Here is a 16,889-nt window from a genome sequence, read left to right on the forward strand (position 1 = left end):
TGTGGCCTTACATGTCCAAAAGGGCGTGTCAGGGCTCAACACAGATGGAAACAAAAGGCTCATACAAACTCCAAGATATGGCCCCTTTGGGCCCTTGAAAAATGGAATTCCAAAAAGACTATGTCTTTGTTTTGTGGGCTATTGAATTACCGAATCATCTCCAATCTTCTGACATTATGCTCCAAAAAGAAAAGTAGTCAAGTTTGACTCTGGCAGAGAACGGATCCCAGGGGCCCTATGTACTGGACAAGCTTTGTGAACAGGAGTCTGCTCTCCTAAGGCCTTTGGGTCGGGTCATGCTGCTCTGCAATCCTTCAAGGAAGTTGCTACGCTAGGGTCTTGTCCCCTCTCTTCCCCAATACCCTGCCTAAAATTACCTTCCTGGTCTTCAGTGAGGCAGAAACAACCTCTACCCCCACCCACCTCTGCCATGGCCCTGGATGGCCTGCTGCTAATGTCCTAATCTTACAGGTTATCGCCGGTGTTCCCTACTCTTTCTCTCTCCTCCCCAGGCTTCAGCAATCACAAAATATGTGTTCTAGATTTGTTGGACACACCATATAGGCTTCCCTCCTATGAGGCTCAAAAGTTGGAATTCAGTTTTTTTTTTAGTACTGGGGTAAAAGGGTGATCATTTGGAGGCCCACATATAAATACACGTAGCGCCAGCACGTCACAGCTGAAGCAGTTGTGAAGATGTCATCTGGTAAATACAACAGTGTTGTATTAGGATACTGCCGAATATGGGGCAGCAAGCACATGGAAGGTGATTTTGTCTATGGGCCTCATTACACGGTAGGCGGTAAGGGTTTACCGGTACCGGTATTTTACCGGTACCAGTAAATCCTCACCACCTTACTACGAGGTCCCTTTGCGGGTTGGGGAATTTAACGCCTGCTTTTTGCAGGCGTAAAAACCAACCCGTAAAGGGACCCAGGGAGCTAATTACGGTACCGCAATTCGCGGTGCCGTAATTAGCGCCGCCCCCATTCCCATTATGCCCTATGGGGCAAAAATGGGAATGGGGAAGGGCAATGGTGGAAGGGGAATTACCGCCCCGCCAACCTTGGAATGGGGCGGTAATTCCCCTTTCCACCAAGGCGGTGCCGGTATTTTACCGCATGAACCATGGCAATAATAGCGCCATGGTTCTCCGCCTACCGTGTAATGAGGCCCTATGTGTTAACTATAAGATATAGGTTTTCTAAAGGGCACACATGCAGATTTCTTCAGAAGTCCTGGCAATAGAGATAGGTAACAAAATACTGATTATTGTTTTACAGCAAAAGACACACAATAGAGAACACAAATATGTGGAAATAATGGGTTATCCCTCCACAATCTAAATCGGGAAACAGAGCTACTGATGTTCGTGCTATTAGAGATCAGTATTTAGAGTTTTCCGTTTAAGCCTAACACAGCAACCTGTCCGTTGACACATATTAAAGGGAGTCCAGTATCTATGACTGGACATTAGAACAGAAGTCTCTCTATTTTTCACAGATAAATGGTTGAGAAACTGTGCAACTGTGTAGATCCATTGAAAATAACGATTTGGAATGTCCCAAGACAGAGATTTACATCGAAGATAGAAGAATGAACTCAGGTAGAACTATATTTAGTTCTACTTTTCTTAAACATTTGTCTTTGGAAACCTCTCCCATGATTCGAATCATGGCTCGTGTACATATCTGTATGCTTTTTTATTAGATGTTATGCCACAAACATCCACTAAATTGAAGAACTAGGAATGAATCCAGAATCCCTTTCCAATTATGCCCTCTGCCACAAATACTGCTAAGGAACAAAACATTCTACACAGAGTTTAAAAATGTTAACAACACAGAATTGAAAAAAAGAGCCCCATATAATAGGGCTAACCAAGGACAGTGTTAGGAATCAAGATATACGTTTCTGTTGATTTAGGCCACAGAGTTTTTGGTCTTCTGGTTATGTATATACCCATTTACATGTTTTCATGGTCATGTGCACAATAATGTATGTTTTTATTATTCTGCAAGCAATGTAAATGTTTGAATTACATGTTGATTTGAGATTTCGTTTTGTATAACACACGTAGAATACATTTTTTAACTGTGGATGTAATGAACTCATTAGAAAGTGCTATGCATATGCAATTGCAATCGTATGTTTGTAATACAACACACTCTTCCCAAAAACACTCCCTCTAGAGTACGCCGCTCGTCGTCCGCCAACTCTCTGAGAGTGAGCCGGTTTTCCAAACAGAGACTTGTGGGTAGTTACTTATCATCTGCAGGGGCCACCCTCTGGAACAATATCCCTGCCTCTCTCCATCTCGAGCCGGATCTCCTGAAATTCCAGAAAATCCTCCAGACCTTCCTCTTCTCCTCTGCCTTCTCTCTTCCTCTCCCCTGCTAACTACGTTTCCTACCTACTACCTGCTCCTTCTGCTCAGCTAGCTGACTGGTTTCCCGGATCACCTCGGAACCTTACAGGTCCCAGCCACCCACACCAGTCCCTAACCTTGCCTCTGGGCCCCGACACTACTGGCTGCATTACACACTTCCCAAAAGAGATAACCCTCAGCACTAATCCAGCGCTCCTGGACTAGGTGCATTTATGCCTTCCCCCACCCCTCGCACTTAATGTCTGCACACTTACACAAACTGAAAGCACCCAAACCAGTAAGTTTGTGGTCTGTCTGCCCCTTTGTCGCCCCTTTGTCCCCCCCCCCCCCCCCCTAGCATTGTGCACCTGAAACACTTTTGTTAGTGGCACGTTATAGAATGCCCAACCAATTTACCCATTCCCTTTCCCCTCCCCTAATCCACTCCCCTTATGTCAATGTCTACTGTGTTCATTCTAGCAAGAAATGTTCTCTAGTATGGCTGTTGAGTTGTTACATGCCTCCACCTCTCTCCCCCTTCCCTCCAACCCTCACTGCTTGTCACGCACTTGCATATTGTCAGTTTGTTTTGCATGTACCCCCCTCCCCTCCCTGCTTTCCCCCACTATCTGTTGACGCACTTGAATTAGCAGAAATTACGTCAGGCCTAGTATGCTTATTATTATTGTATATCATTCAGAATTTTCTAAGGCCTTATGAATGATTGTATCCCATGTTCCCCTCCCGTCTTGGAGCGATTTGAAGCACTCGTTTTGTGCCTAAGCGCTTTATAAATAAAAATACCAATATATCTGTTTATGGTACGCATTGAGGGGAAATTATGCTTGCTGACCTAAGAGGGGTAGGAGTTCCATTTGTAGTATATGAGTAGTTGTCCCAGATTGATTGTCCTACCCATGACAAGACTGACAGTCTGCAGCCTTGGTTCCCTCTGATTGGTAGAAGAGTCACATATTATCTCTACAAAAGAATAAATACACATACATGGTAAATGAAAGTGGCATAGCATTCTTTATGTGCTTCTTTTATGATTATAAACGGGCACTATATTTCAAATGTCTTGCCACAGTTGCAGAGAAGTTTGGCTATAGCTATCACTTCTCCACCGAAACCCAAGTTGGCAAGCCATGAGTGAGGGGGTGAGGACGTCAGGGAAAACAATGACGGGGGAATGGGATTGTCATTGGAGGCAGGGAGAAAGAGGACTCCTGTATTTGAAGAGGGTACGACGTTCGTCCATCGCTGGTTCTTTTTCACTGAGATATTTGCCGCTGAGTTTTTGCCGTAAAAACTCATAGAAAAATATGGGGGGCAGGGTTGGGTAAAGGGATACAAGGGTTAGACGATGTGGGGAATAGGTTGTAAATAGCTGGGAAGGGGAGGCAAGGGGGTACCCCCCAAAAAATCTTGATGAGTTTTTGCGGCAAAATATCTGCGGCAAAAAATTGGAATGACATAGAACCTTGAAGAGTTTAGCAAGAGGCAGCATAGACCCATCTAGTGCTGGATGGCGGTTGGGCAGTTGGTTATGCGTTTGGAGATTCCAAGGGTGTAGGAGGGGAAGGAGAAGAACAATTGCGTACCGTCAGCGAAGAGGTGAAAGTTAAAGCCAAAGGAGGAAATGAATTTGCACAGGGAGGATGGGTATAGTATGAAGAGAGGTGGACCTAGAACTGTTTTATTTGCAACACCCATGGAAAGGGGTTTCTGTGAGAAGCTAATGGAGTCCCATGGGATGGAGAAGGATCAGTCAGGGACATTATTACTACACTCGGTCATGTGTGTTGTCCTTGAAGCCAATAAGGGAAAGAGTTGGAAGGGTTCTACATTGAAATAACGAATAAAAAAATAATGACGCTGAAAATGGGCAAAATGTGGGAGAGCATGGGAGAAATAGAAGGGCGGATAAACTGTCCCTAAATCTGGTGAGCTTACTGGATAAGTGTGAAACAAAGTCATTGGTGGACAGAGAGAAGGAAATGGAGTAGTTCTTGGGGGAGGGATCATAGCCTCTAGGGTCATGGATAGTTAGCGACGGTGGGAGTGGAGAGAGGAAGCAAGATTAGTAGGTTCTTTGTTCATTCATCGGCAGTTTTTTTTTCCGCTGCACTTTTTGCTGAAAATCTTTGCCCAACAAAATCATCATTTTTTTTTAATTTATTTGGGGGACTCCCCCAATCCCGCCCACCCCTATTATTTAGTCCCTATACACCACCCCACCCTACCTATTATATTCCCCCCCAATAATTTTCGATTTTTTTTTTTCAGCAACGCAAAAACGGGCGATGAATGAATGTTGTGCCGATTAATATAATAGGAGGATTTGGCTGAATGGAGAGTTGTGGTCCGGGTCAGTAGAAAGTCTGTGTACGCAGTGAGAAGAGCAGGGATTGGTCTCTGCATCAGTGGCATGATCAGCAATGCATTGTGGTCCTCAGCAGGTGGATGGCTGGGGAGATCCATGGGTGAGGATGCAGGGGGGGCGGAGGTGAAGGAAAAGGCAGGGTAGTGCTCAATGAAAGGAGTAGACTGCTCAGGACTGAATTTGGTTAAAGGTGAGTTCAATAAAGTCAGCAAGTAGAGGAGAGGGTGCTTGGAGCCAGATGTTGACTTGGTTTAATCAGGCGACCCTGCAGTCAGGCTTTAATTTTCATTTGGTGATAGATTAGAATGGGGGATGTGAGTGTGGTAGAGGAATAGAGATGGTGAAGTGAATGTGAGAGTGGTCAGAGGAGGAAAGGTCAATTGTCATAGCACAGGAGACCAGGGCAGAAAGTAGGAATATGAGATAGTGAGAGCTGTCTTGGGTGTGGCTGGGAAAGTTATGTGGTTGATTAGTGAGTTGTCACAGAGAGTGGGGTCATCTATGAGCTGTTGGGTCTTAATCATAATGAAGAGGTTGAGCACACCAGATATGATGGCAGAACCATCAACTAGGAGTGCTTTGAATAAGAGCTCAGAGAAGAGGTTGAGGCTTCCTGGTGAGTGGTAGATTAAGAGCATAGTAAGACGGGTGGGAAAGAGGAGATGAACCAAGATACGCTCAAAGGAGGAGAGAGTAAAATTGGAGCAGAAAAGGGATACCAGTGGTGTGTCTTGCTGAACATGAGACCAACGGTACCGCCTATTTTGGAGAGACGGGGAGAGTGAGAGAAAAAGGCAAAGTCAATTTAAAGGATGGCCAGGGTGGTAGTGTCATGGGTGGGAGTTCAGGTTTAGGTGATTGCCAACACTAAGAAATTGGGGTAACGGGAATTAAAAGAGTTCATGAGAAAGTAGGATTTCTTGCAGTGGGGTTGGTCATTCCAGTGACCCATGCTGAAGTCGGCAGGGGGGGAGCAGAGTTAGAGGGATTCATTGCTGGAGTAGATGAAGGAAAAACCCCTAAGGTAGATGAAGCTGAAATGAGTTAGATGGGAGAGGGAGGAGTGGCTGAGGGGCGTTTGGCAGGAGAGTGAGTAATGGGGATGGGAGGCCAGGGAGAATGGAAGGAAGAAAGAGAGGGCTTAAGGGGGAAGCCACAGAGGAACAGGATTGATAGGGTCTTGTTAGGCAAGGAGTGATGGTGATTGTGTCGGGGGTATCAGTGGGACCTAGGCAGGCATACAGTGCAATTTAACAATCATAGGATCATAGGCAACTAAACAGTGCAATATAAACAACTAAACAGTGATATTTAAAGAAATCACAGCGTCTTAGGCAACCAAACAATGCAATTTAGAAAAATCATGGGCCATGATCGTAATTCACTACAGCCCTTCTCCTTTATCATGGACCTTTGTCCAAGTCCTTCTCCTTCTACATAGTCCTTCATCCTAGTCATTTTCCTTTGTCATAGCCCTTCATTAAAATCTTTCATCAGAGCCCTTCTTCATTGTAGTCCTTTGTCCAGGAAAATGTCTTTTGTTTCATCATAAAACCTCATTATACCTCTCGGCTTCATAGTGTTTCATTAAATTCCTTTTCATAGTCCTTCTCCTTCATCATAGTCCTTCATCATAGTCATTCTCCCTTGTCTTAGCCCTTCTTCATTGACAAGTCCTTCTCTCTTTCCAAAGTCCTTCACTGTCCTTCATCATAGTCCTTTATCAAAGTTATTTTAATTCATCATAACCCTTTGCACAAACACTCAAACACTGTTCTTAGCCTGAACTGGAGGTATGGCCCTCAAATAATCAGAGCTTCCTAACTGGCATGTTTTCATGCATGTTGATAGCCTATTTCCATGGGCATTGCTCATACATTGATGCTGTGTCCTGGTACAGCAGACTATTCTCATCTTGCTGCAAATGATAATTTCAAGGAGGGCATGCCCTCTTACACATTGTCACATATTTTACCTATGTCTGTATTCTGTTTCAGAAAGGTACAGTCCCACTTTCTGGTCTGATTGTGAACATATTGTTGGGGGTTACATTGAATAAACCAACTGAAGGCAGTTGGTTTATGGCCACAGGTACCTGGGGCATGAAGGCATGTTTTAACATTATTGATGATTCTATGCTGGATCGTACAGAGATCAAAAGCATTTTATAAGCCTCCATAGCAGGCTCTGTAAGCACCAGGCTTCGTGCATCAGCTGCCGATTGAAAATATTTGAAGTATTTAATCAGACGGCAGAGGCTAACGGCTCATTTAATAGCAGCCACCTGATGACTGGCCCTTCAATATGCATGTTCTTTTGCGATATGACTGTTTTTTTATGAGGACAACACTACTTCATGCCTATGTATGTAAAATGCATTGAACAACCTAAAATGCCAAGCCTGAATACTTGCTTGCTTTTGGAGGCAGAGATTCTTGTTCATCATTGGAGTACTGTACATGCTGCACCCCAACCTCTCACTCAAACACTGCTTGAACACAGTGTTGCAATTTTAGTACTGTGCAAATGTGTGTATGTGCACAGACCACTCACTGTACAAACTCGCACAATATCTATAAGATGGGACAATACTTGCACAGCATATGTGCACTTTGAGTACTGTGCAAGTGTTGTCACACACTCTGATTGCAGACACGTTATGCACTTTGAGTATTTTGTCAGTAACTCTACACTCAAAAAGTAATTGCCAAAAATGAATGCACTTTTAGTGCATTACAAACGGTTGTACACTAATCTTCAGTGCTGTGCAAGTACTCTGCACACATGCTTTCAGTTTTGAACAAACACCTGTGGCTCCAACCTATTACCGTGGTTTATTATCATAAGCTCACCTATTGTTCTCAGACCTGATCTTCACAGGTGAGTTTGTGTAATGAGAGACACCACATGAACTCGCACACTTTCAACACACAAGGGATGCTGGCTTACACAAAGGTTTTTCCAAACATCTGGTGTAAATTATGTAAACGAGACTGGAACACTTCAGTCACACAGAACCTTGAGGGTTAGATCAAATCAAAAACATCTATTTTGAATATAGCACATCCATAAAACAGGAATAGATGTCCTGAGTGCACAATTCATTTTACAAATTTAGGGAAACCGTCCCATAGTACAATTTCTTTTTTTTCCTTCTTTTTTTACAAGCCATATTGCCATTTGTAATCAGAGGACGTTTTGGAAAATGGTTGGGTGGTCGTTGCTTACCTATGTCTGAGGGCCTAAATCAATTTGTCAGTTGGGACATTTCTTAGTAAAAGCGCAGAGAAGATTGAAGATGTTCGCTGACTTATGACACAGTAAGAAGCCCTTGTATCATCAGAGAAGGGAGTGGCAAAAAATAGCAAAAATAAAATGCTGAATGCGCAATTTTGTGTGCATTCGTTATAGTAGAACATTTAGAATCACATAATGGCCAACAAGGGGAGGGGGGGGGTTGTCGGGGTGCGCCAGCTGCCCTAGTTCGGCATGATGGGCTTCAGGGCTTGCAGGGGTGTGTCCCCCTTACATTGCATAAAAAGCAGGGGGCAAATGTAAACAAGAAGCATGCAACATTTTCGAAACAAGAAGATGTCAGCTTCGCACTTTTGGGACTCGGGCATTTCGGCTGCAGATGTTTCACATAGATCCTCAGAGACTCTATAGGAATAGGTTTGTTTTTTAACAACATGTTTAGGTGGAAGCCTTAAATGTTTCTGAAGGAGGATAGTGCTCACATGTTCTTTAGCAGACGGCGTGATTTCTGATGCCATAAAGAGAACTTTGTTCAGTAATTACTATAAATGCTAATGTGTATACAACATAATAACAGAAAAGCAATATTCATTACCGTATAAAGGATTGCCATAGGTCAATGCTTCTTCATCTGTTTAAAAAAGAAAGACAAATCAATTACAATAATGTAAACATTTTACAGAGAAGGTCTTCTCCCACACATACAATCAATGTCAGGGGTAGCTAATCCATTTGACTATGATATACAATATATTTATAGTTTACAGTATATTACACAGCAGCCATCAAAGGACAGAAACAAGTGGTTTTACTGAAAGTCTGTTGCTGGCAAGGGATAATCGGTCTCTTACTAGCCAGTCCGATAGTTCAGTGACCTAAGTACTTGCTGTTCATCCTTCTGAGAATGTGAGAATTAGCACCACTGAATTGGGTAATAGTGATTGATAGAAAGGTCACAGTTTTCAAGATCGTCTGATGTCCCCTGCAAATAAGGTTCAACGGTCGACATTTTGTGAGAAAGTTGTTTGTGACAGATTAGAGGCAGATGGAAATTGAGAAAGAGGAGTCTTTGAAATGTTGGTAGTGAAAATGAAAATTAAAAAGTGATTAAGGATGAAATGGTTTTATAGCAGAAAGGGAAAGAAAGTGTTGATGAAGAAAGTTGGTCATTCATGAGATTGAAATAGAAGAGGAGATAGACATTCTGACCGGGTTAAGACTGAAAAGTTTTCCACAGAAAGAGGAGAAAAAGGGAACGTTCCTTTGTAAAATCTCCTGGATCTGAACAGAGCACTGCAGGGAAAGAATGCAGGAAAGATGTGATGCTGGTGACGACAGTATGACACCTCTGAGTCTATGATACTCAATAGATGTGCTGTGCTTGTAAAGGACAGGACCACATTGGCTGCTTTCCTCTCTGGTAGAGACCGAGCGAACTTTCTAGGTGCTGTTTTGGGATCTAGTGCACCTAACGTGTTATAATGGTTGTCTCTATTTTCTCTTTAGAGTTTCGTTTTATGGCCCTTAAATTGTGTCATTTAATGCTAAAGTTATGACAAGTTCAATGAAAAGCAGCAAAGTAATGCAGTCTTATGCTGCAGTGAAGCGTGACATAATCCGGTATCAAGAATGTGGAATTCCTAATAGAGGTGCCTGTAAGACATGGGAAACTCAATTGCAATGTATGAAGTCCTTTTGGTCTGGTTCCAATGAGAATAAAAACTGTTTATTATTTTTGAAAATCCCTAGAAATATTGTTGGAACATACATGGAAATTCTAGAAGCTGGGGAGAGTATAGAACTGGAGTTTGTATGTATGGGGAAATCTTTATATTTCGTGAATGTGTATGCACCTCCTGAAAATCATGACGGATCTGGGAGGTCGGAAGATTAATTACCAGAAACAGCTTTTTTAATTTGGAGATTTTAATACTTGTTTGGTAGCTTCCAATCAGGAGAAAAGTGTTATTCCTGCTACAAGTGCTGGAACAAGGAAGTATTGCATTGATTTTCATTTTATTTCTGAGGGCCTGTACATGGTTCACTGTAGGATGCCATGAGGGTCTTTTACTGATCATTACACCATCACTACTACCTCTGTTGTTTCAAAAGTAAAAATACATGGCAAAGGTATATGGAAACCTACTGTTAAATTATTGCATAATTTAATTAATAATGTGATACAGTTTATAATTAAACTTTACACATTATTACAAATTATTTCAAATACAAATCAAACACTAGTAATTCAAGTATAAAACAAGTAAAATGAAGAAGAGAGAAGAAAAAAGGGAGAAATATCAAACTTATTTAGAGTAAAAAACATTAGATGTATAGAGAGAACACATTTCTAAGTGCTTCCCGATTAAAAATCCCCAGATACAATCCGGCAATATAAATGGGAATAGCCACCTACATCAAAATATCAAGGACGTTAGCATCCTACCTTAGGTATTGTTTTTATCATTTGTCAATATACAGTGTGCCTACTAACTAAGGAGATCATACATCGATTATCATTTCGACCGAGGTTACTTTAGGTCCATACTTTTTTCCTTGATTCCTCTTTGCTCGAGTAGTTAATATCACTTTCTACTCTGGCATGGGGGAAATCCGTATTGTTGGGTAGATTCAGATGGAGATGCCGAAGAGTCTTTCTATTTTTAGCCAGACGTTAAACATAGCTATAAATACCTTAAAGCTTTGGGAATTAATAAAACGTGGCCAAAACATGGGTTCTCTGATGGATTCTAAATCATGTACATAATTACTATAGCATAATAGGTAAGTGCCTGCCATGTTTACACACTCTGTCAGTAGGTGTTTTGCGGTTTCTTTGACCCCTCCATTTTTACATATACGACAGAATCTTTCCGAAGAGGGCTGGTCACTATGTACACTCCTATTTGTCAGGACCGGTAGGTTATCCATCCTCAGTAGAAGTATGACTCGTCTAAGCTTGCTTGAAGGACAGAGATTCAAGTAATTCTGCATTTGTTTAAATGTATACAGCATATAATGAATGTGTTTGTATTTGCGAAGTTTCCCAAGATGTTCGTAATTTTCAAGACAGTCCCAAAGATCGACCTTTTTTGACAGGGCTATTTTTGCAGGGTGACTGAATCTTTCACCTCTGGTAAATCAGCATATTTCCTTCAAGTACATTTCAATTTTATTTTTAAGGTGGTAATTAGTTGCTTCTTTGGAGATTTCGCAGTAAATAGCTCTCATAAGCTGATTCTCTGGGTTATTACTCATCCTTAAGTACAATTCTTTTTTTTTTTTTTTTAACTTCTTTTTATTGGTTTTACAACATAAAAGGGATGGGAGAGAACAAACAGAACCAAAAACAAAAGTCCCCCTCCCATTGTCTTTTCCCCCTCCCTCCCTCCCCCCCTCCCTCTCCCCAAAGGCAGCCGCAGTATGTTCATGGTCCTTTGCCGCTTCGGGCCGGCGCCGGTCGTTGTCAAGTTCGTGGCGGAGGGGCCAGTCTCCCAGTGGCTTTTCTCCTTTCCTTGGAAATTTCCCTTGGTCTTGTCTTTACGTGTAGTTGTTGGTCTTTCCCAGTTGGAGTTGCACTGTTCAGAGTCTGCGCAGGTCACGACCTCTTCTCTTCCTTCTCCTTAGTTCTCTCCGTTGTGAGTTATGTAGTGCCTCCTGACGTGGGCGGTTCAATTTCGTCGTTTCCTGTGTCCCCTGGATCGCTAATGTCAGTCGTATCGTCATCGCTTCTGCTGCCAAGCAGGTCTTGCACCAGGGAGTTCCATGCTTGTAATCTGGCTCCGCTGTTGCTCTCTCCCCTTTGTGTGGCTCTCGTCCAGACTGCCGTCTCCGCTATTGCCCATTTTTGTAGGTCGGCCCACCATCCTTCCTTCGAAGGGCCTTCACTCTTGTTCCATGCCATCGCTATGCGGCGTTTCGCTAGTATCGTCATTAAATCTTTCATTTTTGCCACGTGCGTCATCTGCCGGTGCCCTCTTGGGAACAGGCCCAATAGGTATGCTGCTGGTGTTCTTGCTGGCATCTGTATGTCTGCTGTCGACGCTTTTTCTCTCACCGTGTTCCAGAAGTCTGCTATTTGCGGGCACGACCAGAACATGTGCACCATGTCGGCCTGTTCGTCTCCGCACCGCAGACAGCTCCGGGATTGTCTTTCTCCTATCTTTGACATTCTCTTGGGGGTTAGATATGCTCTATGTACTATGTATATCTGCAGTTGTCTGAACCTGGCGTTTCTGGACACCTTTTTTGTGTACATGAGGACTTTGTTCCATTCCTCGTCTTCGAAGGGTTGTTGCAGTTCCTCTTCCCATTTCGTCCGTGCCGTTAGTGTCTTTTTGTTGGTGTGTCCCAGTATTCGCTCATAGAGTCTGGACACCGTATGGCCTCCTTCGGATATATCGTACCATGCCTCTAGTTCTCCTTCGGTGTCCTCGGGTTCTGGCATAGTGCTCCACCTCTTCTTTATTGTCTGGACTAGGCTATTGTGTAGGATGAATTGGCCCCTGTGTACATCTTGTTCATCCATCAGGGTCTGGAATTCAACCCACTGTCCGTCACGCCACAGGTCCCCAATTTGGGCCACACCCTTGTCTTCCCATTGTGCCCTGTACGTGGTCAGGCTGGCCACTCGGGTGTCCACCAGCCCCGCCAGTGGGATGTGTCTTGAGCAGGGGTCTCGTATGCCCTGTGTCTTCCAGGCTCTTTTCCATAGTATTCGGCCTAGTTGGGCTATTTTGGGCAGTTCTTTTGCTTGGGCGGCATTGACCCATAGTAATTCTCTCAGGTGATACTTCCGGAGTGCTGGCCCCATAATTATTGCGTCTATTGAGGTCTCCTCGCCCAGCCATCGCACCACAAATTGGAGTTGTGCTGCCAAATAGTAATGCTCAAAATCTGGGAGTTTGATGCCTCCCCACTCATAGCTTCTTTGTAGTGTGCTTAGTGCCACCCTGTTTCGTCCCCCTCCCCATAGGAAGGTTCTCGCTATGGTGTGTAGGCGCTTGAAAAAGGGCTTTGGTATGTTGTATGGGATGTTCGTGAAGTAATATAGGAGTCGGGGTAGGACTGTCATTTTTAGTAGTGCCGCCCGGCCTATCATGCCCAACGGCAGCGTCTGCCAAAATTTCATAGCCTTTTCAATTTTGTCTAAAGCTATTTGTGTGTTACCTGCGTGTGTTTCCATGGTGTCGTGATAGATCTCCACTCCCAGGTATTTGAAGGTGTTCGGGGCCCACGTGATGCCCAGAGGTGGTAATTGATCTGACGGCACTGCTCGTAGGTCTGCCAGGGGAAACAGCACAGATTTTTCCCTGTTGACCACTATTCCAGATAACCTACCGAATGCGCGCAGCGCCTCCAGTAGGTCTTGCAGGTGGGTGCGTGGGTTCTGTATGTAAAGGAGTATATCGTCTGCGTATATGGATATCTGGTGTGTTTCCCCGTCTATCTCTATGCCTGTGTCTTTATAATCCGTTCTTAGGAATACTGCGAACGGCTCCAGGGCCAGGATATATAACATTGGGGACAGGGGGCATCCCTGCTTTGTGCCTCGCTCTATGCCCCATTCCCTAGAGATTTGTCTACCCGTCTTGACTCTCGCTCTCGGGTCTTTGTAAAGTAGTTCTATCCATCTTGTGAACCCTTGGCCTATCCCATAGTGGGTGAGCGTTCTCAGGAGCCAGTCCCATCCCACCGAATCGAATGCTTTAATTGCATCCAGTGAGGCTACAGCACACTCCCCACCTTCTTGGTTTGTCTTTTCTATAACGTAGTGGAGTCTACGCAGGTTCCAGGACGTGTTCCTTTCTGGCACGTACCCTGTCTGATCCGTATGGATCAGGGTGGGTAGCACTCTTTTCAGGCGGTTGGCTAGTGCCGCCGTCAGGATCTTGGAGTCCTGGTTTATTAGGGAAATCGGTCTATAGGAACCGCACTCGAGGGGGGGCTTGCCCGGTTTAAGGATCGGGACTATTATGGATTCCGACATACTGCTCGGGAGTCTTCCCCTCTCGTATGCTTCTTCTAATGTTTCTAGTAGTCTCGGGGCTATATCATTTTTGTATTGCTTGTAAAATTCCCCCGGGAGCCCATCTGGCCCCGGAGATTTCCCTGTCGGGAGCTGGGCAATAACCTCCGTTAGTTCCTCTACGGTGAGGGGGGCATCTAATATTTGGGCCTGCTCCTCCGTCAATTGTGGGAGTTTGATTTCCGCGAGGGCTTCCCTCAGGTCCCCCTCCTCTGCCTCCTGGACCCTGGAGTATAAGTCCTCGTAGAACTGCGAGAACACCTCGTTTATTCCCTCTTGGGACCTTATCACCTCTCCTTCCCTGTTCTGAATTTCGTTAATTGGCTCCCGCTTAGTCTCCTGCTTGGTTAGCCAGGCTAGGAGTCTGCTAGGCTTATCCCCTTCAGCATGTAGTTTCTGTATGTATTTCCCGTAATCTAGTCGTCCCAATCTTTCCCAGGTCTCCACGCACTGTTGTCGCAGGGTGGTGAGGTTTCCTTGTTCCGCCCCCTCTTCCCCCGCTTGTCTCTCTGCCTTCTCGATTTTCCTTTCTATCTTATCTAGTTGTGCTAGGGTTTCTCGTCGGAGACCTCCCATTTTCCCCATCGCCTCTCCTCTGACTACCACTTTAAAGGCTTCCCAGACTGTTCCTGTGCTCTCCACACTACCCTCATTATGTTCAAAATAGTCTTCTATCACGCTTTGGATGTATTCCTGGAAGCCCGTGTCCAGTAATGCCTCTGCCCTCAATCTCCATGTTGGTATAGGGGCTCTCCTGTGTGTGTGCGCCCATGTGATCGTCTGGGGGGCGTGGTCAGATAGGGTTCGCGCGTGTATGTATGCCTCAGTGAATTCTCCCAGTGTTTCCCTTCCCGTGAACAGGTAGTCAATCCGTGTGAATGTTCTATGTGGGGCACTGTAATGCGTGTATCCTCTCTCTTCCCCATGTACCTTCCTCCAGACGTCTTCGAGTCCGAGCTGGTCTAGTATCTGTTGTAGTGCTCTCGCTGGCGGCGCCGCTCTCTTGTGCTTATCGTCCGACCTGTCCAGCCGGGGATCCAGAGTGCAATTATGGTCACCTGCCCAAATCATCGTTGCATTCCTGTACGGGGCCAGCCGGGGCGGGAGCATTCTGAAGAAGGCTGTAGCGTCGTGATTAGGGGCATAGGTGTTCACGAGGCATATCTCCCGGTTTTCTAGCATCCCATGGACTACCAGGATTCTCCCTTCCGTGTCTTTCTCCTGGTTGATGAGCTGGAATGGGACGCCCGGGGCGACCCAGGTTATGACTCCTCTGGCGTAGTTGGAATACGTCGCACTATACATCTGGCCTCCCCATTTTTCCTTTATTTTGGCCTGTTTTTCCGCCGTCAGGTGCGTTTCCTGCAACAGTGCAATGTGAGTCCTTGTTTTGTTTAGCCAGGTATAGATCCTTAGCCTCTTGACGTATGCGTTCATCCCCCTGACATTCCACGTGACAATTCTTAGGACATCTTGGTCTTTGTGGGGACTAGCGCTTGCGGCCTGCTCATTCCCATGGGCTCGCTCGGTGTCTCATTCTCACGATGCGTTCCTGCTGGGGATCTGTGTCCCTTCTTCTGGCAGTTGAGTTTTTTTGCCTCGTGCCTCCCGCCAGCTTTTTGTTTGTGGGTGCTGTCCCCTGTATTTGTTTTCCTTGCTGATTCTTTGTGTGTGACAACTGTTATTTCTTATTCTGCTCTCCTCCTCTCTTTGTGGGCTTTGCCTTAACTTCCCAACTGTTATAACTGTTAACCTAGATAACGTCAACAAACGCCCAGCCTCCCCTCCTCTGCTCGGGCTCCGTCGCTTTCCAGGTGCCGCTTTCTCCTCCTCGGCCTTCCCTGTCGCGGCGTAGTGTCTTGAAACTGACACTATAAACATTGTTTTTGCTGGGGCTTCTCTGTGGGTCTTGGCGGTTCCCCTTCTCCAAGTCTCGTGCTCCCATTGTAAGTCTCTTTACTATGGGCTTTTCAACTTGATGGTTGTCGGTTGCTCTTTTTTGTTACTTCCCGGTAGGGCATTTCTACCGTCTTGTTCTTGCTCCTGTAGCGTTGAGTATGCTTGTCGTGCTCGGTTCTAATCTCTGTTTTGCTGGGGGTGGTTTCTGTTTCGCTCGTTCCTCTCTGCCGACTGCGGAATCCCACGCTGGTCCATCCACTCCTGGGCATCGGTCGTTGTCTCGAAGATCTGTGTTTTTCCGTCATGGAGTATTTTTAGTTTGGCTGGATACAGCAGCATGAATTTCACCCCTGCTGCTCGGAGGCGCTCTTTAGTCTGCCAGAACTGGGCCCTCTGCTTTTGCACCAGTACCGTATAGTCTGGATATATTGTTATCCTGGCCCCGTTCCTTGTGATGTTCCCTCCTTCTCTCGAGAAAGTCAGGATTTTCTCCCTATCCTTAAAGTTCATAATTTTTGCTATCATTGGTCTTGGTGGTGCTCCTGGGCGCGGTCTTCTAGTCAGCGCTCGGTGTGCCCTTTCTACTACGAAGCCCTGGGATAGGGTCCCTGCCCCTACTTCTTGGATCAGGAGGTTCTCTATGTAGTCCGTGGGGTCCCTTCCTTCCTCTCCTTCTGGCAGCCCCACTATTCGTACGTTATTGCGTCGGGCCCTACCTTCTGCGTCTTCCACTCTGCGTTCTAGTATATTAATTCTTTCCAGTGCTTCCGACATTTGTGTTCGCGAGGCGGACACTTCCACTGAGTTACTCTGTGCTTGTTGTTCCACTGTTGTCATCCTTTCCGCCAGATTTCTCGTGTCTTGTCTAAGAAGTCCCACATCTACCATCACTGCATCTAGCTTTCCTTCTATCGACGTCTTTAACGCCCCTATGGCTTCCAGTATACTGCTTT

The 16,889-nt window shown here is 45.1% G+C and overlaps 1 protein-coding gene across 1 annotated transcript in view; it reads right to left on the minus strand.

Annotated features, from left to right (window-relative positions):
- LOC138514710 (NACHT, LRR and PYD domains-containing protein 1 homolog) overlaps positions 1 to 16,889 on the minus strand; it is a 327,918-nt gene that overhangs the window by 219,135 nt on the left and 91,894 nt on the right. The window contains exon 2 of the mRNA XM_069630114.1: positions 8,605 to 8,640. Within this exon, the coding sequence (XP_069486215.1) occupies positions 8,605 to 8,640 (36 nt within the window). The remainder of the gene's footprint in view (positions 1 to 8,604; positions 8,641 to 16,889) is intronic.

The sequence above is a fragment of the Ambystoma mexicanum genome, chromosome 12, assembly GCF_040938575.1.
Source record: "Ambystoma mexicanum isolate Mex_15411 chromosome 12, UKY_AmexF1_1, whole genome shotgun sequence".
Lineage (NCBI taxonomy): Eukaryota > Metazoa > Chordata > Amphibia > Caudata > Ambystomatidae > Ambystoma > Ambystoma mexicanum.